This window comes from Toxoplasma gondii, chromosome VIIb (assembly GCF_000006565.2).
Source record: "Toxoplasma gondii ME49 chromosome VIIb, whole genome shotgun sequence".
In the NCBI taxonomy this organism is placed as follows: Eukaryota; Apicomplexa; class Conoidasida; order Eucoccidiorida; family Sarcocystidae; genus Toxoplasma; species Toxoplasma gondii.
Window position 1 is genome coordinate 1,435,132 of NC_031475.1, and position 27,859 is coordinate 1,462,990.

At 54.9% G+C, this 27,859-nt stretch overlaps 4 protein-coding genes across 4 annotated transcripts; 3 read left to right on the top strand and 1 right to left on the bottom strand.

Annotated features, from left to right (window-relative positions):
• Positions 1-512: 512 nt before the first annotated feature.
• TGME49_261990 (zinc finger, C3HC4 type (RING finger) domain-containing protein) lies at positions 513-7,161 on the bottom strand (the record flags this gene model as incomplete). Its single annotated transcript, XM_018781277.1, has 5 exons — positions 513-1,263; positions 1,870-1,930; positions 2,084-2,508; positions 3,172-3,865; positions 4,331-7,161. The coding sequence occupies 5 exons, from the start codon at positions 7,159-7,161 to the stop codon at positions 1,201-1,203; spliced, it is 4,074 nt and encodes a 1,357-aa protein (XP_018637112.1). The 3' UTR covers positions 513-1,200.
• A 2,453-nt stretch (positions 7,162-9,614) lies between these two features.
• TGME49_261980 (gorasp2-prov protein) lies at positions 9,615-14,900 on the top strand (the record flags this gene model as incomplete). The annotated part of the gene is made up of 9 exons (XM_002365279.1): positions 9,615-9,791; positions 10,532-10,631; positions 11,048-11,250; positions 11,493-11,638; positions 12,056-12,488; positions 12,887-13,082; positions 13,440-13,502; positions 13,848-13,910; positions 14,413-14,900. 9 exons carry the CDS (start codon positions 9,615-9,617, stop codon positions 14,457-14,459), a joined length of 1,428 nt encoding a protein of 475 aa, XP_002365320.1. The 3' UTR covers positions 14,460-14,900.
• Positions 14,901-16,147: 1,247 nt separating this feature from the next.
• On the top strand, positions 16,148-18,435 carry TGME49_261970 (hypothetical protein; the record flags this gene model as incomplete). The annotated part of the gene is made up of 2 exons (XM_002365278.2): positions 16,148-17,184; positions 17,463-18,435. 2 exons carry the CDS (start codon positions 16,148-16,150, stop codon positions 18,433-18,435), a joined length of 2,010 nt encoding a protein of 669 aa, XP_002365319.2.
• A 4,602-nt stretch (positions 18,436-23,037) lies between these two features.
• TGME49_261960 (hypothetical protein) lies at positions 23,038-26,664 on the top strand (the record flags this gene model as incomplete). Its single annotated transcript, XM_002365277.1, has 1 exon — positions 23,038-26,664. The coding sequence occupies one exon, from the start codon at positions 23,038-23,040 to the stop codon at positions 26,662-26,664; it is 3,627 nt and encodes a 1,208-aa protein (XP_002365318.1).
• Positions 26,665-27,859: the final 1,195 nt, after the last annotated feature.

Below are 27,859 nucleotides of genomic sequence, written 5' to 3' on the forward strand. Positions count from 1 at the left end.
AAGTTAAGCGGAGGAAGCTGGAACAGACACGCGGCTCAGAGTCGAAGCGAAGCGACAAACAGAGGGGAAAAAGGGAGGGAGAAAGAGAGAGAAAGAGAGTTGTGGTGACAGATAAGTAGAGTGAGAGAGGAGAAGCTAGAGAGAAAGAGAGTGACTGAGTGAAGCGAAGACAGAAGCCCAGAGAATCAGAGAGAACTGTTCAGGAGAGGAGGACTGAAAGGAACAGACAGGATGTCTTTGTCCAGGAAAGTCTCGGACACAAAGAACGCATTTTTTGCATGCACGCTTCATTTATGTTGTTTCTGGAGACATCGTTGCTGGACAAGCAGAACGTTTCCTCTGTCCAGTCGAGCTGTGCATACACTCCGGAGAACCCCCCGACGACACAACACTAGCGCTTGTGGCTCTGAAAAGATTGCTTCCTCCCGTAGTGCGCGAAAAACGCCGAAAAAGAGATCTCGAACAGGCTTCTTGGCACTCAACAGAAAGAAGGGAGAGCTCAACGAAACGCGACATTGAAAAGCATTTATCCAGCTGGGCCGAATAAAAAGTTATTTCGTTTTGAGTGAATTTCCTTTTTGTACATGAAGCGCGGTAAGAGTGGTGGGATACTCGGTCGCAAGCGCATCACTGCATGCTTGAATCCTCCACCCTTCCTGCGCAGGTGCATTTTTTAACAGAGCTCGAATTCAACCATCCTGGCTCAACAGGCGACTGCAGAGATCGAGTGTACACGCACCACACACACCCTGGAACTGCATGCGTCCCCGTGACTGTGGAGAGCAGACCAAAAGCGAGAAGCACCGCTTTCGTGTCACCTCGAAAAAACTCGGAACTTTTTTCTTCAAAAAACGAAAACCCCAGATCTAAAACTCAGTGCGAAAAAGGGAAAGCAAGCACACGCCCTTCTCTTTCGACTCTCCAGTTGCTCTTCTCCCCCCGCTTCCTTCGACCTCCCTGTCTCTTCTTCATCTCTTCCTTTCTCTCCACGTCATGCTCTTTCTGTTTCTCCTTTCCTCTCCCTCCTTCTCTTCTCTCTCTGACGCTTCTCGCCACTCTCGCGTCTGCCCATCTTCTCCTCGCCTCCGTCTTTTTCAGAGACGAGCGGACAAGAGGAAACGGTTCGAGAAGAGAGGAGAGAGTTCCAAGCCTTGAATTCAGGCGTCGAAGGGGAGAGGCGCCTCCACTGTGAAGCACCGATTAGCCTGAGGGGAGGAGCATGCGCGTGAGTTCGAAGCGACAGAGAGGACAAGTTGATTTTTCCTGAACGCAAGCAAGCAAAAACATCGAGAAATGAATCCGAGTGCAGTGTGCCCCGTTTTTTTTCACAGCGAAATCAACTGGGCGAAAGGAGACAAAAGTCGAATTTCTAACTCTCTCGGAAATACAAAGAGAACCGTCTTCAGTCTCGTTCATCTCTCTGCACTTATACATACATACATATATATATATATATATGTGAAGGTCTCTCCGCATGAATAAATAAGTATCCATAAAAACACTATAGCTACATTTTTAGACGTCTGCCACTGCGTCTGTTTTTGTCTCGTTCCTCTATTCCTCTCTTGTTCCTGCGCTTGTTCACTTTTCTCTGTGGGCGCTCGCTCTGTTCTTGGCGCGTTTCCTCGCCGGTGTACCTCGCTCTTTCTCTGTCTCTGCGCGCACCCATCTCTTCGCGAGGTTCGCTCTCGAGTGACCTGGCGCCGAGTCCCCTCCTCCCTGCGCGCCTCCTGCAGAGACTCTCTCGCCGGCAAGAACTTGTCTTTCGCGACGGGCGCTTTGTTAGGGATACCCCAGTGTGCGAAACGATTCGCGTTTCTCGCTTGTGCAAAGATTCTCCGAAAAGAAGAAGTTTGCAGTTCTTCCTACCTGAATCCACCGTCGCAGACAGCTGGTGTGGAAGGCGTGCATGCAGGGGAGGCGACGCAGGCTGAAGACAGAAAAGACGACGCAGGTTGATCTTCTGCAACGCGGAATGAAAGCCGCGGACGAGAAAAAACTCTCTGCGTGTCTGCTCTCACCCCCACGGCGAGACGCCGGACCAACAGCTCTTCTCTGTCTATGTGTGATAATTTCCGCGTACCTTTCAGACACCGCATATTCTCCCATGCAAATGCAACAGTCGAACGCGCCTTCCTCTGTTTCTGCGTCTTGTTCTCCTTCTTCAGCTGTCTCCTCCTGCGTTGTCTCTGCGTCTTGTTCTCCTTCTTCAGCTGTCTCCTCCTGCGTTGTCTCTGCGTCTTGTTCTCCTTCTTCAGCTGTCTCCTCCTGCGTTGTCTCTGCGTCTTGTTCTCCTTCTTCAGCTGTCTCCTCCTGCGTTGTCTCTGCGTCTTGTTCTCCTTCTTCAGCTGTCTCCTCCTGCGCTGTCTCTGAGTCCCTGCGCGAAGCGAGACCAGATGAGGGCAGAGGGAGGCTGAACGCGCGGTGTCTCCTCCGTCGCTTCACCATCGCGAAACGTTCGCACATCTCGCGCGAGACTGTCTCCTCCGGGAGGAAGTCGAAGAGCACCTGGAGAGAGAAAAGCGAGAGACAACTGAAGTGCCAACAAGTGACGACGCCTTTGCCTCTCTCGCCGGAAAAACAAAGAAGAAACATGACGGCGAGGCCGAAGCGATCTCTGCATGCAGCGACCTCTTACTGGGTCAGAGAGACGGAGAGAGGGAGGAAGACCGGACGGACAGAGGAGAGACAGCGGAAAGACGCAGACTGGGAGGAGAACGGCGAAGTGAAGAGAGCAAGAATCGCGGTGTAACGACCGAGAGAGAGCCACCAAGAGAGGAACTCCCTCTCTTCCTGTTTCCCCCTCACTTTCTCCGATACGCACATACACAAACACACATATACAGAGAAAACACACACGCGAAAATATAGGACCCACAAAATACAAATAAATACACATACATAAACCAATGCATGCGCATCGAAGTCATGTAATTCCCTAGGACTCACTTCTCCTCACATTTTCTACAGTGACGCGATGCATACAAGCGCAAATGTGCAGATAAAAAGAAATAAATTCATCTACATACTTCTGAAAGGAGCTTGAACAAAGGCATACATGTGCAGATGCAAGCAAATGAATCCCCAAGTATATACATATACATATATATATATATATATACATATATATATATATATATATAGATTTATCTGCAGTATGTCTAGCCTCACATCGATCAACGAGGACGCGGGATATGTGACGACGGAGTGGACGGAGGCAGTGGAGTCAACACTGGGGGCGTCTCTTCCGACGATTTGTTGAATGTTTGTTCTTCTGAGTGCTGAGACTTCTCGCCGTTCGAAATCCATCCTCGAGAGTTCGCTTCCCGGAAGTCTTTGTCTCGCAAAGTTCGCATCTTCGCTTCCATGCACGTATTCGAGCGCGGCGCTTTCCATAGCATCAGAGTCTCGTCGGCGAACATCCGCGCGTCGCCAGAGACGTTCATTCTCCTCTTCTCGCCTGACCTGGTGCGGTTCGCGGTCCTCTCCCCTCGCGTCGACTCCGACACCGGCGCGCGCTTCTCTGTTCGCCGCTGCCCGAGGGGAGAGAGAAGAAGAAGCGGAGAAGAAAGTGGAGAAACGGAGCGAGGGACCAGCGGAAGAAACTGCGGGGAATGCTCGTCCCAGGGAAGGCGGAGACACTCCAGAAGGGGAGGTCTGCTCCTCATGCAACTCGGGTGTACGCACACCCGACGTCCAACTCCGGAAAGACGTCGAGCGCAGAGGAGTCGCACCTGAGGCCTCTGCGACATTCTCACCTAGCGCCAAGAGAGGCCAAGAAGAAAGCATGCGGTTGCCGGAAGTCGGTGTACGAAAAGGAGAAAGCTGAAGGCCAGGAGCTGAGCAAACGGGCGCTTGCGGCGAGCTGAAAAAACAAAAAAAAGACAGTCGGTCCTCTTCAGGTGTCTCTCTGTCACCTCCACACCCGCAGGTCAAGGCTCAAAACATCACAGCTGGGCATACACCTCAAAGATGTATACACATATATACATGTATATATATATATATACATGTACATATGTACATACATATGTAGATACGTCTATACACGTATAAGCAGACGCGTCTACGTTTCTTTCTGTATAAATATTGTCCATATACATACATATATATATATATAAATATATATAAATATATATATAAATATAAATATAAATATATAAATATATGCATGTATGTAGATGTGTCGATTCGGTATGTGTGTAGTATTTCTGAATAGGAAGAGGAGCACACTGTGGTATCTCTGACTTATATGTGAAGTTCACTGAGCACTATAGCGACTCGTTTTGGCGAGGAAATACTTCCGTCTCCATAAGCCGCTGCGACGCACCTTTCATCAGGGACGACGAGGCCTCCCGTCTCGTCGTTTTCCTCCGTTCTTTCTCGTTCCTCAGACGCTAAGGTGTTCAACTCGCCGCGGTTTCTGTCGAGATCTTGCATGCCTTCGAACGAGAAACTGGGCGCGCTGTGCTTAACCTGGATCGGCTGTACAGGCGTCCGCCAGATGCGCGTCTCCGCGTCGCCTCTTTCGCGGGCGTGGTTGAAGACTGTCTGAAAGGCGCGCGCGCGGTGTACATACACCCGAGCTTCCCTGTCCTCTTCGGGGACAGAATCGTGTTCTTCCTCTCTTTCTCCTGCGCCGGCAACCCTCGCTGTTCGTCTCTCGTTCTCCAGACGCGATTCTGGAGATGCCCGCGAACAGGAAGCAGCAAATGAACAGGAAGAAGAGGAAAAAGAAGTGGAAGAGGGAGAAGAGGAAGAGGGACAGGTAGATAGAGGGGGAGAGGAAGGAGAAGAGGCAGATGGAGAGGAAGAGGCAGAGGGAGAGGCAGAGGAAGAGGGAGAAGAGGAAGAGGGAGAGGTAGATGGAGGGGGAGAGGAAGGAGAAGAGGCAGAGGGAGAGGCAGATGGAGGGGGAGAGGCAGAGGAAGAGGGAGAAGAGGAAGAGGCAGAGGAAGAGGCAGAGGGAGAGGCAGAGGAAGAGGGAGAAGAGGAAGAGGGAGAGGTAGATGGAGGGGGAGAGGAAGGAGAAGAGGCAGAGGGAGAGGCAGATGGAGGGGGAGAGGCAGAGGAAGAGGGAGAAGAGGAAGAGGGAGAAGAATTGATGCGACAAGACTGGATTGCAAGAGAGGTGACAGAGGTCCGGTGTGCCGAGTAGGAAGCAAAGGCAGCGGCGAGAGGAGACAAGGCGCCTCCTGTCCCAGGACGAACAGGAGAAGGCCGCGCAGGTCGAATCGTTGCATGCGCGTCCCCCGGCGTTGTCTCGACTCTGTCAGAAGACAACGAATGACCGGGAGACGAAAGAGAAAAACAGGGAGGAAGAGAATAAGCAGGAGGAAGAGAAGGGAGAGAAGAATGCGAAGAAGCAGAAGGAAGAGAAGAACCAGGAGGGAGAGAAGAATGACGAGAAGGGAGAGGAGAAGGCGAGAGAGGCAGAGAAGAGGAAGAAGACGCCCGCGTCGACGGCGTCGCCAGCCAACAGGCACCGCCCGAGCCTGTCTGAAGAGGAGAGGAAGTTGAGAGAGCAGGAGAAGAAGAGATAGAAGATAGATGAGGAGAAGAGGCAGGAGAATAGACAGAAAAGATAGGAGGTAGCCGTTGAGGCGTCGAAGACTGTGGGACAACAATGGGCGCGCCGTTTCCCCACAGAAGGGCCAGGTGTCTCCGATACTCCCCTGCAACCGGAGAGGGTGTGCGTCCCCTCACAGCTCGCGTCGGCATTCCAGCTGGAGAAGAAGAGGAAGCAGAGACAGACGACGGAGAGCAAGATGAGAGGATTGAATTGGAGAATGCAGGAAACGAAGGCGGGGGTGAGGAAGCGGCAGACTCGAGGACAGCTCTGAAGGTCTGAATCGCCGAGGCCGCGCGTTCAGTCCAGAAGTCACTCTCCGAGTCGTTCCGTCCTTCTTGCGCGACTCTCAAGGAGTCTTCTCCTGTAGAAAGATCTTTTTCTAGGTTGTCTCCCGCTCTCCCTGGGTCTTCGTCGAGCGCACTGACGGGGGGCACTGCGTCGAGGGAGACACTGAAAAGGTTTACGAACGAGTCCGCGAAAGGGCGCAAGAATTCAGAGGCGACTGCTTCCAGAAAGACGTCGAAGGACTCCGACAAATTCGGTGCTTCAGCTTCCACAGAAGGAATCGATCGTCCTTCAGAACTCTCGCTTTTTTCGCTGTCGAACGCGGCCTCCAAAGGCAACTCCTGCGACGCCGAGCTGACGGTCGTCTCCTCCTCGAGGCTCCTCTTCGGAGACACCTGGTGCATTGCCGCGTTCGTCTGTCTCCCCTTCCTCGCGCGGGAGAGGAAGGCAAACAGGTGATCTCGCTCTTCTGTGCGATCGAAGGAAAGACCCTCTAGCTCGCTTGGGCCGCGTCGGCTTCGCTCGAAAGGAGTCTCTTCCTGGAGGTTCTCAGTTCTGTCGCAGTCCCCACCCTTCGAGTGCAGCAGATCGCGAGAAACGTCTTCTCCGTTTTGGCCTCGTTCTTCGCGTTCGCCTTGTTCTCCACCCTTTTCCTCTACTCTTTCGGCTTCTCTTCCACCTTGGCTGTCTCCGTCCTCTTTTTCCTCATGCTGATCTCCTACCTCGCTCGGCTTGCCTGCCTCGCCTGCGTCTCCTTCCCCTCCACCTTCCTCTTCCGATTCGTCTCCTGCGTCTCTCTTCTGCTCTGCTGTCTCTGCTGTGGGGTCTTTGTCTCGACGGACTCCGCCGGGGAGCAGAGACGCAGACGCGGCGCGAAGCGTTGCGAGGATGACGCCCACCTGCCCCTGTTGAAGCGCCTTCGCAGCAAAGAAGACGATGACGCCGAGAGCGCCCAACTGCGGGAGAGAGATGAGGAGCTCGACTGCTCCGACGCTCGCGGTGTGCGTCGATCCGCCGACGCTCGCCGACTCTCCCGCCTCCGGAGGGTCTCCCAGACAGGAGAGAGTCCAGAGCGCGGCGAGAGGCGCGAGGAGAACGGAGGAGAGAAATCCGGAAAAATAGAAGACGATCGTCATCACTCCGAGCAGGAAAGCCGTTCGGGAACTCCGTTCCAGCCATGCGGCCCGACTCCAGGTGTCTGTGGGATCCACCATTGCATGCGACATCTTCAACATTATCGGAGAGGGATCTTCTTCTTCTCCTCTTCCTCCGAACTCCGCTCTGTCTCTATAAGGCTCGAGCATCCGTCGGGGCGCTCTGCAGGCGAAGAGACGTTCGTTTCAGAGCGAGCTCGGAAAAGAGTCTTCGGCTGCATGTCGGCCGCGAGCCTTCACCCGTTACTGGCCTTGTCGTCATGCACTCCACTCGAGCAGCTGCGTCTCCACTGTGGCGACAGGAAGCCACAACTTGGTTCAAACGAGAACCTGCTCAGCTGGAAACCGGGGAGCTTACCTCTCGCTTCGCAGCTGCCGCGTGAGAAAAAAGAGACGCAAAAGCTCCACAGTGAAGAAGAGCAATTATGCGGGAAGTTCGGGGGGCAGCGCAGACAAGAAAGGGAGCTCGCCGTGACTCGCGCGTCCTCGGGGGCTCGGCAGAAAAAAGCAGAAGGCGAGGAGCGCGAAGAAGCCTGGCATCTCCCAGGCCTTCCCCCCGAAAAGATCGTCTGGCGCGCCGGCCTCGCGCAGAAACGAAAACGGACTGGAAAAAGTCGAACGAAGACGCTCCGGTGTCTCCCGAGTCGCAGGAGGTGTTCGTACACCACACCGGAGCGAGGCCGTTGCGGCTACACACCGGCAGGAGCGAACTTTTGACGTCCACCCCGCCTCACCCTTGCTTGATTCTCGCGAACGCAAACGGCGTCGCCTGTCTTTTTCTCGCAAGGAGGAAACCGCCGACAAGTTTCCAGCGTCTGCCTCAAGCAAAGTCACGGCCTGTTGAGCACCAGCCGCGAGCGAGCTTGGGGGCCGCGCGTTCGAGACACGCAGGTGGAACTCCAGGTTTTTGCGGGGAGGAAAGGCCTTCCCCTGAAAGTTAAAGAAGCCTCAGGGAACTCCAGGAGAACCGCCGTCCGGCGAGCATGCGTTTCCGCACACCTCCAGACTCTGCTTCTTTCACCGAAGCAGCGACAACGACAACGACTTCCGAGAAATGTGGATCCGCGAGGTCCCGCCTCGGAATTGGGGGGGAGGGGAGGGGGACAAGCCGCAGGCGGCTCGCTGGAAAGTCTGAGGACTCTGACTTGCAGAGGTTCGGTTTACCGGGGGCGCGATGTCTGGAGGAGCGAGTCCTCTCACGGTGTGTCAAAAAAGAGAAAAAGCACACGCGCTGTCTGCAATTTTTCGTTGCCGCAAAAGACAAGGATGCAAGCTGTCTAAAACGCGCGGCCAGCGCGCGCGCGTCGCCTTTGCCCCTGCTTTTCGGATGTAGGTACAGCTGCGGCCCTCGCAAAGCGCGTGTCGCACGAGAGGCGAAGGCGCGAAGCGTCCGTTTTTCCTGAGTTTCTTCGTTTTTTCGTTTCTCGATTTGCATCTGTCTTGACTTGCGTGTCGGCCCCAACTTTTTCTCCGACGGCGAACGCGAAAAACGCCTCCTCCTCGACGCGCCTGCGGCCCGGCCGGACCGCGCCTTTCTCTGAGGATCGTCCGCTCCGTCGGCACCGCTCGACGCGGCCGGGGCAGACTCTCTCGTCTCTGCTTTTTTCCTCCTTCCCCTCGTCTTTGTTTGCGTTCTTTCGCGGCCTTCCTCTCCGCCTTCTTTCTGAAAAGCTCTCGGAGACTCACCTCCTCCAAATCTGCTTTTCTCAGGCAAAAAACGCGTCTGCCCCGACTCCCGCTTCTCGGCGCGTCGGCACCAGCTCTCGGAGTTCCTCGCGCCTGTTTGGGCGGGAAGCCATCGAGAGAAATGCGAAAAAGCTCCTTCGCTTCTGTGTTGAAAAGCTCCACGTGAGTGGACCCCGGTTCCGGCACTCCTGCTGCGAGGAGAGAGCGCGAGTGGCGAGAAGCGAGCGGAGCCGGCGCAAAAAAACTCACCTGCTGTCTTCCGTTTCTTTCTCCAACTCACACATTCGACCTGACAGTCTCGGCGGCGCGCTCTCGCCGCGTCTCCATCGCGTCCACCGCCTCGCTGTTTCGCGTCGCGCCTCAGGCCTCTCCTCTGAGCGCTGCGAGTCGCCAATATTTCACCTCCACTCCCGCGTCCTGACATGTACTGGTCTTCTGCCCAGAGGCAAATGCGCATGCGTGTCTACGTGTGAACAAAAACGCACACATACATGTACATGCACATCTATTGACGTAAATATATATATGTATATATGTGTATAATCGTATATATATTGATATGTATCTATATAAAATTACATATATGTATTTATATGTAAGTCCGTGAATCTGTGAACATATTTGTGTGCATGCGTTGACGTCTGGAAGCGTTTGAGTGTTCTGTCGGGTGAAATCTGGGGTGTGCGCGTCGATCTGCGGGGTCTACACAGGGCGCGCTGCCTCTTTCTCGTTCCGGTGGTGGTCCGCGCAACTGTCTGCTGTTTGCTTCCAAATCGTTTTCATGGAGAACTGAAAAGGCACACGCTCGCGCGGACTTGGACGATCAGATGCCTGTTTCGGGCAGCGGAGAAGTACGGAGGACATGGTAGTGTCTCTCTGCCAGTTTTTTTCTGGGGATTGGCCGTTGTTTTCCGAGGATGGGCGCGGCATCGTCGCTTGACCAGCGGGGGACATTGGCTGTCGGCGAGAAGGCGCGAGGCGGCGCCTACCGCGTTGTCAAAGTCCAGCGAGGGAGTCCTGCAGAAGAGGCTGGTCTGGAGGTTTTTTTCGACTTCATCACTCGCATAGACGACCTTCCTCTCACTTCCCCCAATGTGAGTCGTCCCGAGAAGCAGGCGAGAAACAGAGACAACACAGTCTGGGTGTCTGTACACCGAGACGCATCGAGTGGATGCGCACCTGTGCAGCGAAGAACCTCGCCCAAAGTGTTCTCTCTCTCTCTGTGAGTGTGTAGCTGTGTGTTTGCGCGTCTTTTATAACAAAGCGTTTCCTCTCCATGTCGCTCTCTTTATGGGTCTTCTCCTTGTAGCTCTGCCCTACTCTTCGTTGAAGTTCTTCAACGCATCTGCCTTCGTTTCTCGCTCTCTTCTGTCCCTTTCTGTTTCGCCTCTCTGTGCACTTCTCCACTGTCTGCTGCCAGCTCGCAAGACTGCGTCTCCCGCGATCGAGAGATGTACGTTTCTCTCTCCATCTGGGGGGCGTTTCTTTCCTTCCGGCGAGTCTGTTTCCTCTGTCTCTCCGGCTTTTTCATCCGAAACGAAGACACTTTCGGATTTTCATCCACTCGTGCGGCCGCGTGTATGGAGGTTTCTTCAGTTCTTTGGAAGCCGCTGCATGCAGTCGAGAGAGTTGAACGCTCGGAGGACCAGCGTGTCGCGGGCGAGCGGCGGACGCCTTCCAGATTTCCTCGAAAAATCTGCGGGAGCTGTCTTCAGTGCACTTTCTCGGCCTCCAGCGTTCGCCGCTCTGCGTCGCCTCGCTGGATTCACTCGCAGGTTGCGTCCCCAGTCTTTCTCAGCTTCACACAGATCCCGATTGTTCCTCTTTTCTGCAGGAGGAGACGCTGCAGGCCTTCTTCGCGAAAGTGAATCGATCAACGCGCCCCGAGCCGGTCCAACTCATCGTGTTCAACGCGCGGATGCGCGGCTTCCGAAGTAGGCGCCTTTCGACGCTCGTTGAAGCCACCGTGGTGGAATAAACAGGGTGCTTTGCCGTGGCGAGTTGCAGCGAGCGAAGATGCGCAGAATGAAAAGGAGAAAAAACAGCTCTTCTCTGTCGGACCCCGCGCCTTCTCCCTGCGTACGATCTCTGAAGCCGCTCCACTCTGACTCCATCTTTCCGCTGTCTCGCTTCCTTTTTCCTCGGGCGTTCATACAGGCAGACAAGACGCACGCAAGCTCGCATATCTACACGTCCATAAATTTACATGCATATTTATATATATATATATGTGTGTGTATTTTTTGTATGTTGGTGTGTAAAACATACATATATATATATATATATGTATATGTATTTATGTATGTATATATGTAAATGATGCGTCCTTTTGGGTTTCTTCCCTTTGCAGATGTTACGCTGCGACCTGCAGTTCTTTCTCATGCTCAACGTCCAGCAGCGTCTTGCGTCTTTTCGCTGGGTCTGTCCGTCTCCTTCTCGGATGTGGGGAACGTGATGAGTGAGGGAGTACGCGTGTTGAGCGTCGCGCCGAACTCCCCCGCCGCGCATGCAGGCCTCGTCGAACTGGAAGACTGGATCCTCGCCGACAGCCAGGTACTTCAGAAGGGGAGCTCAGGGAGAAGGAAGGGTGCTTTTCTCCGAGGGAGGGAGGTGTATTCTCTCGGAGCAGAGCTGCGTGTGGTGTCGGAGAGCGAAGAGCGACCTAGTTCGCGGGGAAGAAGTTCGCGTTCCTCAGGCGCGAGTACTTCATGCGCAGCAGTGAGTTTTTTAGAGTCCTCTGCCCGCCGTTGGGTCTGAACTCGGAGGGAGCTTTTCGCGTTCATGGCGTTTTTCAGGGAGTCTTTCGAGACGTAGACGACTTGGTCGACAGCGTGGCGGCGGCGCTGAATCGCCATCTGCAAATCTTTGTCTTCAACTCATCGACGGAACGCATTCGCGAGGTGATGGTTGTCCCCAACAACGCCTGGGGTGGAGAAGGCAGGTAGGCGAGAACGAAGGAAACTGGACGAAGGAAAAAGGAGGCACGCGACTCGAGAAAGATCGAAGGAGGAAGAAGACAGAGAGAAGGCGAGAGAGGCGAGACAGCAGGCAGAGAGGAAAGACGCCAAAAGTGGAGGTTGGCCAGTTCCTCGTCACCGCTTGCGAACGTTTTCGAGTTTCTGTGTCGCAAACGAAAGCGAAGTGCATGCAAACCTCTCGCTTTCTGCAGAAGAGCTGTTCTCAGGAGAGATGCGGCGGAAAGTTCTGTCTCTCTTCGGACTCATGCGGCGCCGGATCTCCATGCGCGTGAGACTGTTTCTGAACGACAGCGTTTTGAGGAGGGAAGTGTGAACTTGCAGATGCACAAGCTGTCCCTCTCGAACTGGAAAAGAGTCTCTCATCTGTTGTCTTTCTTCAGTCTCGGGTGCAAACTCGGCAGCGGCTATCTGCATCGATTGCCCTTCTCTCGCCGAGTACGAGTCACCGAGGCTGGGGCAAAAGGCGAAGAAAGCTTGGCGCCGCAGGCTCCCTCCGCCGCCGACGCGGACTCCTCAGAGCCTGCGCCTTCGGGTGCTTCGGACGCGGTCGGTTCGGTCGCGGTCGGTTCGGCAGCCGCCGCGCAGGCGCGCTCATCTACCCAGTCGGAGTCGGTCGGACACAGTGTGTCTCCGGGGGAGGCAGTGTCGGCAGGGCGAGGGAACGCGGCGCAGAGCGAGGCGAGAGAAGAAGCCTTTCGGGTCCAGAAAGAAGAGGGGAAGCAGGCGACAGGAGACAGAGAGGACAAGGAAATCTACATCCTCGACAGCGACGGAGCTCCTGTTCTTCTGACACCGAGTATCGAGTTTGAGAGCGTAAGGCACCAGAAGCGCGGTGACTCACTGTTGAGAAGAGGCAAAAGGGCGCTTTGGCGTGAGTTTCCCTTCGGTTTCCGTTTTCCTTTTTTCGTGAGGAAGCAGACAGAGGCGAGATGCCTCCGAAGAGAAAGAAGGTGTCTTCTTCCCCAGCTCTCGGATGATGCGCTGTGTTTGTGTTTCTTTTCGCCGCTCTCCTCTCCCCCTGCTCTCGCTGTCGGTGCCGAAATCTCTCTGTGTTCAGTGCGTCGCGTCTGGCTTGCAGTTCAGAAGTCCGAATCGGCTTTTCTCCTGTTTCTTCGCCCTGCTGGAGATTTGGCCTCGTGTGTGCCTCTGTGTTTCGGTGTAATTCACTCCAAACGCGTCGGAAAAGCGTCGGAATCTTTCTGCGTCTGTAGGCGTACCCTCCCTACGCACATGCTTTGGAGGAGGAAGACGTCTGGAGCGTGGGCGCAGCGGAAGACAGCGACTTTCCTGCCTGTCCAGACGAACTCGACAGACCCAACTTTGAATTTCAAACACGCAACTACTGTCTCTACCCAGTCACAAACTCTCCCCTCAAGGAGGCCTTGCCCCTCTGCAGCGACCGAGAAGGTAACCTTGAGAGTTCGGAAGACTCACTGTCGCCTTTCCGAGCAAGACATAAAAATGTGCGTCTGCGTTCGTACGTCGGCTCTTCTGCGCGCATCTAGTCAGAGGCTTACGTACAACGCCGTTCGCAGGTGTAAACGTTTATACTCGTGGGGGCTGCCTCCTGCGCTTGTCTACGTATTTCGTTTGAAGAAGGGGAAGAAGAAGGGAGAGAGAAGCCAGACTGGGAGGGAGGAAGACATGGACGAGTGGAGAGAGCGACGGTCTCCGGGGAAGAAACAGAGAGAGGAAGGAAATGAAGTTTCAAGAGTCGACGCGAAAACTCAAAGCCGGTCTCTCTTGTCTGTTGTGCTTCTGCAGTCCGGCAAGGAGACTCAGACAGAGGCAGTGACGGCGCCTCTCCGGCTGCATATGCATCCCCATGTACGTTTTACTTGATAGACTCACATGCATGCATCATCATGTATATATATATATATATATATAGACATGCATGTGTATTGACGTATACATATGTGTGCACAACTGTAGATATAGACACATCAACATGTACGTATATATATACATATATATATATATATGTGACGTCTGAGCATATGTGTATTGGAGGGGGAGAGGTGGTGTACCAATGTATCCAGTCGTGTGTGACGGAGGCTGTGAGTGTTTCCTTTGTGTCTGAAAACCGCCGAGACAGAAAAGTGAACCGTGGACAGTCTGGGCAGACGAGCGGGTTTCTTTGTATTCTGCTTGGTGTCGCATCCGCGGCAGATTTCGCGTATGACTTCCCGTACGCCGCGGCGATGGCCCGCCACACGTCGGCTGTCTTTACAGGTGAGGAGCCAAGGAAAGGCACGAAGGAAAGCCGAGGAAAATCTGCGCAGTCAAGACTTTTCTGGGAACTCCTCCAGCGCGTTCTTTCATGTACATATACATACACGTATACATATTTGTATATATATATATATGTATATAAGTATGTATATATATGTATAAATTTATATGCATGCGTGTGTGTTTGCCTGCATAGGGTATGTAGGTGTCGTGTAGGTTTCCGGTAGTAGTGAGCCAAGAAGGAGGTAGTTCCACTATTGTGTGGAGGTACAGGTGGAGGGGAGGGCGGGTGGTGGAAGAGAAGTTTGCGGCCAATATGGAACGACTGTGTCGGTGGTTGCGTTTCTGCGGAGCTTTCGGATTCCGGCAGCCAGGCGAGGTTTGCGCGCGTTTGTGCATCTCTTCGTCGGCATTTGGAGACATGCCAATGTGTGTGTGAGACTGGAGCTCTCGGTGATGTGTGTGGGCGTTTTCTGTGCGTTTGGGTTCTTCACTCTCTCAGGGCCTCCGAGACCGGGAGAAGTCGTCTCCATCCCGTCTCTCCATTGAATTCTCGGTTTGCTTCCACTTCGCCTGTCCTGCTCTCTGTTCCCCCGCTCTCAAGAGCAGCGCAGGCGGGACTGAACAAGGATTTTTAAACTTTCCAGCGGATTTCTGCAGAGGTCCTGTTTTCTGCGTGCGGTGGTGGAGAGAGGCGCCGGCTGGGCGCGCTTTCTTCTCTCGCGTGACTCTGCCGTTTTCCGTCTGTGGGCATCTCTCCGTTTTGAATGGACTCGAAGAGCAAGAGGGAGGAGACTCGAGCGCTCGTCTCCACTTTGGAATGTCTTCCCTCTTCAGAGAGGCGCAACTGTTGCGTCCGAGAAACGTCCACGTTCTACCTACATATATATATATATATATACAGAGAGACACGTCGGTTTAAATATGTAAATGTGCATGCACAAATTTGCAGGGAAGGGGAAGAGGCGGTGGTGGCTAGGCTTTGCTGTGCGAGAGGGAAGGCTTTTTTAAGGACATGCAGAAGCTCGAGCGCACGAGGGGTCGGGCGAATGCACGGGGATGTATAAGGATCAGAGCGCCAGCGAAGAAGGGAGGCTGGCTGCGCAAGGTAAGCGGACGGCGGATCGGTGCAGAACGAGTTGTCTGCCTGTTGATGGTCAAAGGACCGCAGTTGCGTCCTCAAGGAAGCACAGCTTCTGTTGCTTTTCCGTTTACGAGGCTCCTCGGAGTTCTCTTGTTTCTCGCCAGACAACTGATTCCTTTCTGAAGGCGTTTCATTTTCACATCCCTGCCGCGCACAGGAACGCCTGCAGCTTTTTGCCGCAGTCTTGCCCGGCAGCAGGATGCTCGCGTCTACACGCTCGATCCCTAGTTCGTTTTCACATGCAGAGACGGCATACCGAACCGTAGAGAAAAGAGGCTGACACTTGAACGCGACGATCTCACCTAGATCCTGCAGAGGTTGCGCACTAGTGCAGATCTTGAAAGCTGGCACTGCGAACGCGACGGAAAGTCGCCAGCGCATTTCACCTGCACATCGGTAGATGTTTCTGACGGTGGATAGTAGGTCCCCACTTTTCCTCACGTGGACACTGGCAGTTCCGAGGCTCGGCACAAACGAAGAAAATCGTGTTGTGGCCTGGCGGCGAACGCGTCGGTGCCCGATCTCGCAGCGTCGGACCTAAAAGGAACTTGCGACGAACGCGGGATGCAGAAAGTCCAGCGGGTTTCCGGTTGCTGGCGAGTCTGCCGAACGAAGTCTGTCGGAAACAGCAACGCAGTGAAGAATTCGCCGCCGCTTACTGTCTACCGGTGTGGCCTGTAGAGGACCTGTGCGGTAGCGGGACAGTGGAGACATCAGACGATTCTCCCATTCTACGGATAGATCCGCGACCAGGCCCTTCGCCGCCAGCCGCCGTCGCATGTGTGTTTCCTAGCAAGCGCTAGCGTAAGGTGTTGGTGGAATCGAAAGAACGGTCCGTGAAACTGCGGCACTCTCGGGCGTCTCGACGGTCAGTCGTTTTCCACGTGGAATCCGCGACATACGGCGGTTAGATTCAAAACATTGGCAGCGGGTCGAAATTGACGTGTGTCTCTCAGACACCGCGCGGTCTTTCCCGCGTGTGTGAAAGTACCTAAAAATGCCGGGTACACACACGCGTGGGTTTTGAGTATCGCTGAAGCAAAGAGAGCAATTCTTTTAGACGACGGATCCCGGGTGATAGATTTTTGGACGCATGACTCGCACGGGCCAGTGCGTCGCTGTTTCCTTTTCGTCCTTCCTGCCCCTGTGTGCGCTGGTGGTCCCCCACTTTGCACTGGGTTCGCGCTTGTCGCCAGGCAGGACGGTCAGCGAGTCTCAAAAAATAGCGTCAGGCGAACCAGACGGGGTGAGCGACGGACAAATGAGACTCCGCGTCTCACATTTCGCTCTCGCAGCTGCGGCTTTTCACCATCCCGCCGCTGTATCCGTGGCGGCGGCTAAAGACCCAGTACTGCGAGTGACGCAGAACTGCACGTTCGTCCTGCGACTCACATGCCACCCCTCTGCCCTTGCTGCCCTCCTCCTCTTGGTGTCGTGGGGGTGTCCAATATACGCGCAGCTCCCGCGACCCTTTAGTTGCGAATCCCGCGCGTCAGCTCTCCTCGTGGAGCAACAGCCAGACTCATCGACGGAATCGAGCAGCCCTCGTCGTGAAGGAGTGGCAAGCCGAAGACTGTCCGTTTCGACTCCTCCCCCCTCTGTTTCACCTCCTCCCCAGTCTCCTTCACCTCCCTCTTCACCTACTCCCCCTCCTCGCTCTTCTCCTACTCCCCCTCCTCACGGTTCTCCAAGTCCCCCGTCCTCTCCCGCTGTCAGTCCGCGGGCTTCCCCTCCCTCTGAGCTTCCGGGTGTTCCTCTTGCCTCACCTCCTCGGAAGCGGCAGCGAAAGAGTTCGAGGGGAGATGCAGGAGCGTCTTCAGCGCCGGGGTCTCCAACGGGCTCGACGTACAGTGCGGTCTCCATGGAACTGGACCCTGGGTCGCCAGCTGGCTCAGTTGGGTCCAGTCCTTCGTCCGCGCAACTGGAAGGTTCACCGGGAGAGGCTGCACGGACGTCTGGTTTTCCTCAGCGACTGGCACTCCAGAGATTCGGCGCCTCGGGATCGCCATGGAAACCGGCTTACGGACCGTCTTGGACGGTTCAAAAGCCGGTGCCGCGGGCAAGGACTCTGCTAAAGGATCCTGAACCTGGAGGATCGCCTAGAGACTTGCTGTTGCGCGGCCCACAGATGTGAGTTCCTCAGACGGGGTGACCATACATGCAGTCGGAGTTCCGTTCTTCCCAGTGATCTGCCTTGTCCACTGGTGGCGTGGGGGAGAAGGGGAAGTCCTTTTGTGTGTCAGCGCGTCTCGAAAACGTTGTCGACATGGCACTGGGGGGAAAACTGGTCGTTCACGGAAACGCAGCGATACGACCGATATCTGCAAACGTGCGTGCAGCGCAGCGTTTGCCGGACACGCAGAACCCAGAACTGCAGAGCTGCTTTGGTTGCCTGTGCTTCGCGGTAGGTCAGGGGCTCGAGGACGTGCGTCTTCTCAACCAACTGCATCGCCTGTCCAGCAGTGGTGGACATCGCCCCGAGGTCCACGCCGTGCGTTGGAGTTCAGCTCAGCTGCTCTGCCGCAAGAAACAGAACCGGCAGGACACCCCGGAGTGCCGACCCCGACAGCGGAAGAGGACCCTGGACTCGCCACCTCGACAAGTTCTGCAGGAGCAGTCGGAGGAGCCTCTGCAGGTCCCTCGGGCATGCAAGCTGCACGAGGCGAACAGGGAACAGGAGGGATTTTCGCGGATGACGAGAGACCGTCGACAAGCACTGGGGGGCCGACGGGAAGAGGGCGCGCCCTTAGTTATGCATTCGTATCTTCTGAGAGACCACGTTGGACGCGGCAAGCGACGCCGGGGGAGCCCACGCAGCTGAGAATGCTGGCCCAGCTCCGGCAAGAGCGTGGACAGACACAGACTCCTCCGTGGTGGGAAGGAGTTGTTCCATGGCATGTGTGGTTTTTTGCGTGGTCGAATGAACCGACGCAGCAACACCTTGACAACTGCAAGCCAGGAAGGGCCTGCTGGTTCTGCGTGTACCATGAAGGTGGCAGGTACACAACGAAGTGGATGACGAAGGAAGCAGTTCAGTTTTATTTCAATGTTCAAGCTCTCAGGCGGAGAGACGTGAATGCCGCCATTACGAAGTCTCTTCGCAGGATGAAGCGGGAAATGAGAGCAGTCAAGCAGGGGCGTAGGTACCCCCCATTTCGGCCGTGGAGGGAGCCGCGCGACCGGAGCCAGCCTCTTCCACTTCACAAAATCAGTGCGCGTTACGTTCGATGGCTACTGAGAAAAGGGCAGGACTTCGAAGAACCGCGGCGAGTCGTCGACCGACTGCTTTCGTGGGAGTCCAGCGATTCCTCAGACGACGACTTCAAGCCGCCGCACAATCCTGAATGGTCCCGATGGAGAAAAAAAAAGAAGCCCGAGTGACGCCTTCGCTCGAAGAACCCAGCGCTGGGCAGAAGCGAAGGCTGTGGTGTCTCACACGTCGAGGCTGTTCACGAATGCATCGAGGTGCGCGAAACCTCACGTCGTTGCGCGTATATGTGTGTGTCCCACTTGTTGCGGGCTTCGGACACATAAATAGGAAGCCGGCCTACGCTCTGCAAAACAGTTCCGAGCGATGCCCGCCCTGATGGACTCTGTCGCAGGCATCTCAGATACATCCGCTCGGAATGCTCTGTTATGCGTGTCAACGACTGCGGCTGAACGTGACATGCAACAGAGGAAAGGCTGCAGCTCGAAAGTGTCTTGGCACTCCACGGGCGGCTACCGCGAAGAAACGAGCGATGTAATGCGCAGCGTCCATCACGAAGTCTTGTCCCAAAGTATTAAGTATCGAGTGCGCGCGTTCCTCACGTGTGTATCATATTTTCCTGTCACGCCAGTCTCAGTGGGACACAAGCAAGGCGCACAGACAGCCGGCGTCTCTCCTCGAAGAGTTCTTTCCGAGGCTGGCAGCAAGTGATCTGCCTGGGACGCCCGCATGTCGATTACCGAACAGAAGTTGCATTTCCGGCACGAGATAATGCCTTGCACGCTTGCTGCGAAGAAACGCATTTTCGTTGTCTGCCGGGGACATCCACGAAGCCGCTCCTCCCCGGAGAGCCACACGAGACTTCATGAGCGCGCTAGTGGATGTACGCTTCCGGGAAATCAAGGGCTTTCGCTCAGGTTTAAAAAGCACTTTTCTGACCCGTAGCAGGTGGGAAGTCGACTTCAGACACTTTTGAGAAAGAACTAAGATGCCGCTGTTCACTTAGACGAACAGCAGTGCCTTTACTGTGGATGCCTTGCCGTATTTCGCGAACGGTCCCTCCGTGAAAATATTCAGACCATTGAAGAATCAGAAGAGTCTTTACGAATAGACAACCCGTCACCGTTCCGAGGACACAGGGCAGCAGCTGTCTCGGGACTTGTGAAGAGCATTTGCAAAATTCAGCAGTGCGTTGCTGAGTCTAGGAACAATGTCTAGCATGCGTTGTGTGCAGGGAGGCGGCCACCATCGGGGGCCTTCGGAAGGCTCTCTTCACGACCGAACTGTGAGACAGTTGGTTGTAGGATTGAATCCGCAATCTAAAGTCCTGTTGAAATGCCGTGTCGCCGCTCTAACGAAGCATCTAGGCAATACCAGAACAGTCCCGCACCGGGATTCAAAGCACGAAACGTTCGTTGGCGGTTTGAGGCATGAAAAACGAGCGTTTGAAACGCGGATGGAGGCTCTCCAGTCTCCGAAAAGTGCAGAATTTGGAGAAAATGCAAACGCGAGTTGTAAAGGGTCTTCTTGGCTTCATTCACACCTTATATTTACATTTCGTCGAAGCCGTCTGGATACTGATTCACGCTTCGCACAGTCCACGCTGACGAGTCGCTTGTTCACACCGTGTACCGTTTTCTTCAGGTGCTCAGCACAGTATTCGGTGGTCTTGAGTGCTCACATTGGTATAAGGCAAACCGCACAAACAGAGACCCCCGCCTCCTGAAGTGAGAGAGCTGCTGGGGAAAATACTCAAACAGAAAGCACGACGGGAGGTGGTTTATCGCGTAACAAATTAAATTACATGCTCCACCGCTTGTACGAGCCCCCGTCAGTTCCTTCGAGTTTCACCCTTGCCAGCGTACTACTCAGGCGAAACCCTTCACGCGTTAGTTAGGGTACCGAGTTTACCTCTTTAATGCCTCCAGTGCCGAGTATCCGTTCTTTACAATTAAGCCTCCTCAGTATCTAATCCCATGTGCTCCCTTAACTTTCGTGTGCTGCCACAGAGGAGCGCAAAAGCACAAATGCGTTAGAGAATCTTTCCATGGAAAACGTGCACACCGGTTGAAGAGACAGCATATCCATTGCCTCCCGTTTCTCTGGCGACGCAGAGAGTGGAACGCACATCTCTTTTTCCCCGGAGAACGCCTTGCTGCTGTTGTAAGGTACGCCGGGGCTAACAGGTCAGATAATATTGGGAGTTCTAATCCTCGGATTGTATCAGCACCTCCATGTCGGCTCATTACTCTCGTGTTACTGAACAAAATTCAGGAGAGCTATCATATATAATTGGATTCATCTTCTTACAAGTGGCTTTTGGTTTGATGGAACTGTCACATCCAGATAAGTCAATACCAGTCAACCGGTTCGCAACACCACTTCGAATAGTACCTGAATGGCAGTTTCTAGCATATTATGCGGTGTTAAAAGTAATTCCATCCAGAACCGGTGGTAGCGGACAACCTTTCCTTTTCCTTACGTACTCAGGGCATGCAATTCCAATCAGATAACAACTGAAGCTAGATTCCCTGTTACACATTATAAAATGCGATTGCCGGCTTTGTACGGAGGATACGTTAACTTCTTTGTACCAATGTATATTGGTGGTTCGGAAGTCGTTTTCCCAAGAAATAGCGCGATCTCCAACGTACGCAGTGAGCTAAAAAGATGCCCATCTGTGCATCTACGTTGATACTCGGTTATATATATTAGACGCTAACTTCCCGGCTAAACATCCCTTTTCTTTGAAACACACTTCCCTTCTCGCCGTTAGTGTGATCTGAAAGTATCAGAAGCCCTGCCGAGGCATCAGCGGCACCCTGTGGCGTTCCGTCATTCTGGCTTCACTGTAAGCAACGTCGCAGGCACGAAACGCGTCCGTCTGGGGAGATTTTTCCGAGACTCTTGTCTTCAAGTCTCGAACTTACACACTTTGTGGTAACCTGTCCTCTCGGCTGTAACCTGTTCATGGGCGTGCGGTTTCCGACGCCTGCGGAACGTGGACACGGTAAAACACAACAACGCTCCAAAGTGTTTCCCGTTCGAGCGACGAAAATGCCCACGAGTGGCGGTTGAAAACTAGACTGACGAGAGGATTTAGCCACAGTGGGCCGGCGCGACAAGGTGACTCTCCACTTTCTGAAGGGATTGAACGGTGTGTAGACACGGCTGTGTTACAGCTTTATCACGACGCATTGCGGCTGAGGAGCTACAAATTGGCGTACATTCTCCGCGGCCAACGCGGTGATTGAAGGGACAAGGCAGCGATGCTCATCGCTCAGTCTCTCTACAGAAAAGACACGTGAACACCTAGCAACCTCCTTTCTCGCATGAGTAGCAAGGAGTCCGGGATCAGTGCAGAGGCGCCACACCAACAAGGATCCAGGGATTCCGTGCAGACGACCACCATCAATGAGCCTAATGAAATCCTTCAAGTGGAGATGTGCGTGACTCCAGCTGCCTCCTGCAAGTTGCATACACTATGAATAAGTGAAAAGGATCAGTCCGTCCGATTTATCATGCAAGATGCATTCTGCGGTGTCTCTTGTTTCCGACTACGTCATGCTGAGAATGTTTTTTTATGTCAGTTCTCGATTCTTGCTGACAGCGCCCATCGTGTGACAAGTCGCGTTCCTCCTCAAGCACCATGGAACATCTTTTCCTCGTCATTGGCGTCCCATGTCTCTGCCTATTCAATTTGAGTTATAGCGAGCTGCACTGGTACAATGGACTACTTCAGCGGCAGGCTCTCGGCTGGAGAACTGCAGGTGGTTTTCCGTGTAGCGTCTAGCCTCCACACACCCTCATCTGTGGACAGCGTTTCGAAAAGTTCCCGAGAAAAGAAAACCACTTTCAGGAGCGAGGATGAGGAAGCGGGTTGGAGACCAGAAAAACCGTGAAAAAGAATCTCGAGTGGAGGAAAGGAAATCGTCGCCGCGGCCTCGAAGAACAGTGGCAGTTCGACTCCACACTTGGAGACGGAAGGCGGCGCAGGGAAGAACTGGCAAACGTCAAGGAATTCGGACGGGAACAAGCGGAGACTTCGGTGACAGCACGGGTGAAAAAAACCAAGACAAGAGGACTGTCGTCCAACTCGCGAACCCCTGGAGCTGCATGCGCGGAAAACCTGTTCGGTCCCGCTGGGCACATGCAACTTTCTTTTGAGATCCTTCCTCGATTTTTCTTCTCGTCTTTCGCTTCGACTTGTCAACTCTTCTCTCCTTTTTTCGTGTTGTAAAAATCCTCCCTTCTCTGACCATCCGTCGCTCATGTGCGGCGTCGCCTCTTCCTCCAGCTTTCGTGCAAGTGCGTGAAATTCCTCCGTTTCGGGGCGTTTCCTTCCTCAACTGTGTGTCTGTATTTGCATCCTGTCTTCTTTCCCTCCTCAATTTTTCTCTGCAGATTTCCGGATTTTCACGTTCCTTCTCTTGTCCGCGCTTCTGAGTCGGGGCCGCTTGCACCCTTCGTGGACAACTTCTGCCAATGCAGCCTAGTCCTGTGCATGTTTCTTCAGTCTGCTCCGTTTCCCTCCTACTCTTCTCCTTCCATCGACATCTGTTCTCATGCTTCCGACCTGCAGAAGAGTGAACTCCAAGTTCACCGAGTGTCGGTGGAGTATCTCGTACTCCACCTTCCTCCCCTCTCAGCTTCACACTGTCTCCAGTTGACTTCCACTCGGCCTGCTCTCTGCGGTCAAAACTGTCTTTGCACTCCCTCCCTTGCTCACTCTTCAACTCTCACGCTGCTCTTAATGCGAGACCTTGACAGACAGGATGGCAGCGGTCGGCGCGGAGAGCGACTCCTGCACTGCGACGGCGCCGGTAGGTTCAGACACCTCGCGGCTCTTTCTGTCGCTAGCTGCTCCGCCGCCTTCGTCTTTCTCTCGTCTGAACATCAACCGCGAAGCTGTTGCTGCGGTGCGCGCGGTCTCGGCTTCTCGACCTGCGAAGCGACTTTGTCCTGAGAATCGCATCTCTCAAGACTGCCTCGTAGCTTCCCCTCCCCCTTCTTCCCCTCCCCCTTCTCTCTCTTCTTGTCCGTCTGTCTCCGTTCCAAAGTCGATTCAGCGAGCCTCGTCGATTACGCCCCCGCCTGTCTCTCGCTACCTCCAGCAACTTCACCCGAGTCTCCTGCCTCCGCAGTTCCGTGAGCTTGTCGCGCATGCACTGGAGCATGAAGCCGCAGCAAAACAAGCGTGCAGAGGGGAGGAAACGCCCTCTTCTTCGTCGTTCTCCCAGTCTTCCTCATCTTCCTCGTCTTCCTCTTCTTCGTCGGTCTCCTCGTCGTCCTCTTCTTCGTCGATCTCCTCGTCTTCCTCTTCTTCCTCGGCCCTCTGCGCGACGCCTGTGTATCACCTGCCGACACAGACGGCGTGCGTCTCGCCGCAGTTGCTGCCTTCGTCGAGTCTCTTCCTTGTGGGATTTCTACAGCACCTCCGCCGCCAGCGTCGCGAGCATCAGGAGAAGCAGCGACAGCTGCTGCTCGAGAGTCTCCTGCATGCAGGCCGCTTCCTCTCCTCGCCGCCTCCCGCGCTGCGCGGGCTCTACGAGGCGAAGCCGCACCTCTGTTTCACTTGCTCGCGGCGCTTCGCGACTTCGGCGCGGAAGACGGCGCACCTGCGCATGCACTTGGATCTTCAGCAGCTGGCGCAGACGGAGGATGCGAGCGTCTTCTCTCGACGAAGAGGCTTCGCAGCTCGACAGCGCGTCTCGACAGCTGCGGCTTCCCGGCCTCTCTGGGGAGGCCTCACGGCCTGGGTCCAAGTCGCCGCAGCCTCAGACGTCTTCCAGCGGATGCGCCACCTCCAGAGCCGGCTTGCGCCCGGCGGCCTCAGCGGAAGCCCGGGTGTACATACACCCCACGGAGGCCGCGACGAGACGCTGAGCAGTGTGCGGGCCTTCTTCGTGGAGCGCGTGGAGGAGCTGCGCGGCTTCGCCGCTTCGGAGGCGCAGCAGGCGCGCGGCGACGGCGCAGCGAGCGACGCAGAGGAGGCCGGAGACTTCCCGTCGTGGTTTCCAAGGCGCCTCCAGAGCTGGCTAGCTGACGAGTGGGGTGTTGCTTGCAAGGGCGCATGCGCGCCGGGCGCCGAGCGAGAGGGTGCGGGGGAGGTGGGAGAGCAGAACGGCGGCCGCGAAGAAGCGCGGGAGGGGAGAGGCGGCGACCTGGGGGGCTTGGCGCAGGGTGAGGAGCGAGAGGAGATCGAGTGCGAGAACGAACAGGGGGGCGATCCTTGGGAGGAGAAGCCACTGATGACCAAAACGGAATTGCGCACGTGGGCTTGGGCGTTTCAGGACGAAAACGAGTTAGAACGCGAGTCGGCAGCTCGAGAAATCTGCTCCTTGGCTTTCGCCGAGACCGACCCACGCGGTGTAGGTACACCTCGCGGGACCGAGGCCGAGCCAGACAGCCGCCTCGCGGTCGATGGCCGCGAAGGCGATCCCGGACGTTCTCCGTCTTTTCCGGGAGCGCAGTCAGTCGGCGCGGCTCTCGCGCCAGGCTGCGACTCCCCCAGGCTTGCGCGTTCCGCTGCAGAGCTGCCATCGGCGTCGCTAGCTGACGTCGTCATGAGTGTACGTACACCTGGCGGAGGGCTGTGTCCACTGGCGCGCGCGTCCCAGCGGACCCTGCTTCGTCAGCTGACTCGGGAGGTGTTTCTGCACCTCGGTTCGTTGTCGCCTTCATTCGAAACAGGATCATCTGCGTGTTCTCTCGCGCCTTCCTCTTCTGCCTTCTCTCTCCGTCCGCTCTCGCAAGATGCCGAAGCAGCGGCGACGCTCGCGGCTTCCGAGGACCCTCCTCGGCTCTTGCTGGACGCTGCGTCCGCGCCACTGTCGAGCTGCGCGTTCTGCGGCGAGGCCTTCTCCATCGTTTTCAACGAACTGCAGCAGACGCTTCTTCTCCAGGAAGCGGTAACAGTTGCGTGGGAAGCGACGGAGGTTCTGAACAGCCTTGCTCGTCAGCTCCGTGGTCTCCCGTCGACTTGCGCGCATGCAGTTTCCGCGGAGCGAGGTTGCGAGGTGACGACCAGATGTGGAGTCGATTCCTCAACCTCGAAGACAGCCGCGTTCTGCAAAGGCGACGTCTCCTCTAGAAGCCCAGAGATCCCTCTAGAAGCAGAGAATCGGGCAGAAGGAGGCGGCGGGCGTCAAGGAACATGTGACTCGGAAACACGCATCGAAGAAGACATGAAGAGGGAGGAAACGGAGTGCATGCGTGCGTTATCTCCCGCGCGTCCTGCGACCTCTCAAGCGCCGTCGGAGGGAGAGACGAACGAACTGCGAGCCTCCGCAGCCGCTTCCTCAGATCCGCGATGCCCTTCCTCCCGAAGCCCGATGCGTTTCGACACAGACACCGGTCTTGCCCCCCCCCCTGCCGCGCTCCTCCTCCCCCACCTCACGAGAAGCAGCTGCACGACAGATGCCTTCTCTCTGCATGCGTTCCAGACTTCTTCTCCTTGTGAGCAGCTGTGTAGCAGGTGGAGTCTGCAGCCGTCGGTGTTTTCGGTGGCGGAGACAGTTGAAGCAATGGCCGCCAACAGCTCAAGAGTTACCCGAGACGAGATTGGCGGCCCTGGCCTCTCTGCCCACAAAAGGGGAGAGCGGCAGAGTCTCCACGAGGCGATCGCGCTGCTGGAGAGCGCCGTGACGGCTGGCGACTTGCTCATGCATGCAGACTCAGCTGCGCTGTGCGACTTGATCGTGGACGAGGAAGAAGAAGAGAAGACAAAGGCGATTGGGAGAGACTCCGCAGGCCTCGCTGCGGGGTTGCGTGCTGGGGAGGAAGCGAGGCAGGGCGAAGCGAAGAAGAAACCTCTCGATGCGTTCCTTGAGGCGTGTACCTCGAAGAAATCCGAGTTTCCACGCGAGATGTGCGGCGCAGGAAAGACACCCATTTCTTCAACGGAGGCAGGAGAGCCGGAGAAGACGAAGCAAGAGAAGAAGGAAGAAGAGCAAACGCGAGACTTCGACTTCACCACCTCGGAAACAGTCGAAGATCTGTTTCCTCCCAACGTGGTGTATCTGCACTGCTCGTGTTTTACCCAGTTGCTGCGTGAGAGCGAAGAACTTCTGCACCTGCTGCGTCAACTCCTCCTGAGCCGCAAACACCGAAAAGAAGCTGTCTCCTCTGTCGGAGCCAGAGACGCCGACCGCAGCAGTGCGGATCTTTCCGAGACTTTTGCGAAGGCTGCAGCGTTCCACCGGCTCCTTCGTCCGGCTCAGAGCTCTCGGGGGGATCGCGTCTCGCGTTTTGCGGTCGCAGCAAAGCGAGAGCGAGACGAGGGCGCATGCAAAGGGGCTTCAGAGAGGCGTCAGGAGTCGCACACCCGGTCTCTCTTGCCGCGTCTCAGAAGCAAAGGGAGAGATCGAGGCCGTCTCCACAAGCGCAGGCGCTTCCTCTGAGGTCGTTTTCGCGGGGGAGAACGCGACAGCTCTGTGAGAAAAACGTTGGCTTGCTTGCGACACGCTGGTGCTCTCCGACTTTTTCGCAACGCTTTTGCCCTTGTTGCTTCTCTACACCCCGTCAGGGAGGAATGAAGGCGAGACCCCCGGTGTACGTACACCCGACGACAAGTCGAGCCAGCTGCAGGTTTGCTGCTGCGAGAGCACGTGAGCAGGTCTCTTTGTTTGCTCTCCATTCCTTGTTTCTGCTTTTTCCCTTCGACGAAGGCGAGGCTTCTCGAGCAAGCGACTTCTGCCCTCTCTCGGATCGCAAGGGATCCTAACTTGTGCCCTGCGACTTCTCTTGCAGTGTTTGGCCACAACAGCTTGCGAGCACTCAAGTCACGCTCTTCTCCTTCTCTCGAATTTCTGAGTTGTAGACAAATCCCCTCTCTTCGCTCTGCTTCCATTTTCATGCCAAAGGTAATAAAAATTATATATATATATATATATATATATGCGTACAGTATAATGTATACATGTGCATATGAATATACACTGTATATATATATATATATATATATACTGTATATATATATGTGTATGTTTCTGCGTGAACGGACGTCGAGCAGGCGCTGTTTCAGAGGTGCTGGGGCAGAAGGTTGTGGGGTTCTGCATGCAGAATGAACAAGCGAGTGTCTCCCGGCTGTCCAAACTGGAGGCACCCGAAAGACGTCTCTGTTTTCGTTTCTCAGACGTTCTTCTCGACGTCGACTTCCCCCTTGAATTTTTTTTGTGGGGCCTGTTGTGTCTCCAAGAATATTCACTTTCTGTTCGTCGCCTTTGACGGAAGACGTCGACCTGCGCGTTGTCTTTTCCATATTTTTGAGAGGAAGCGCGTCTCCCGCGGATGCGAGTGGAAAGGTTTTCAGTTGTGAAGGCGGCAAGACGCGAAAGAGACGCAAAGAGAAAATAAACCGCAGAAGAACTGACACAAATCGACACAAATACGCCGGGGTAAAACGCCCACATCGAAAAATAGCACGCGTGTCTGCATACAGAACAGACACACGCACACTGTTATACGTATACTCATATATACATTATTCACATTTATATATACACACGTATGTATGTATATATATATATATATATATGTTTATATATGTATATATATACATATATATATGTCTATATATTTGTATAATGTTATCAT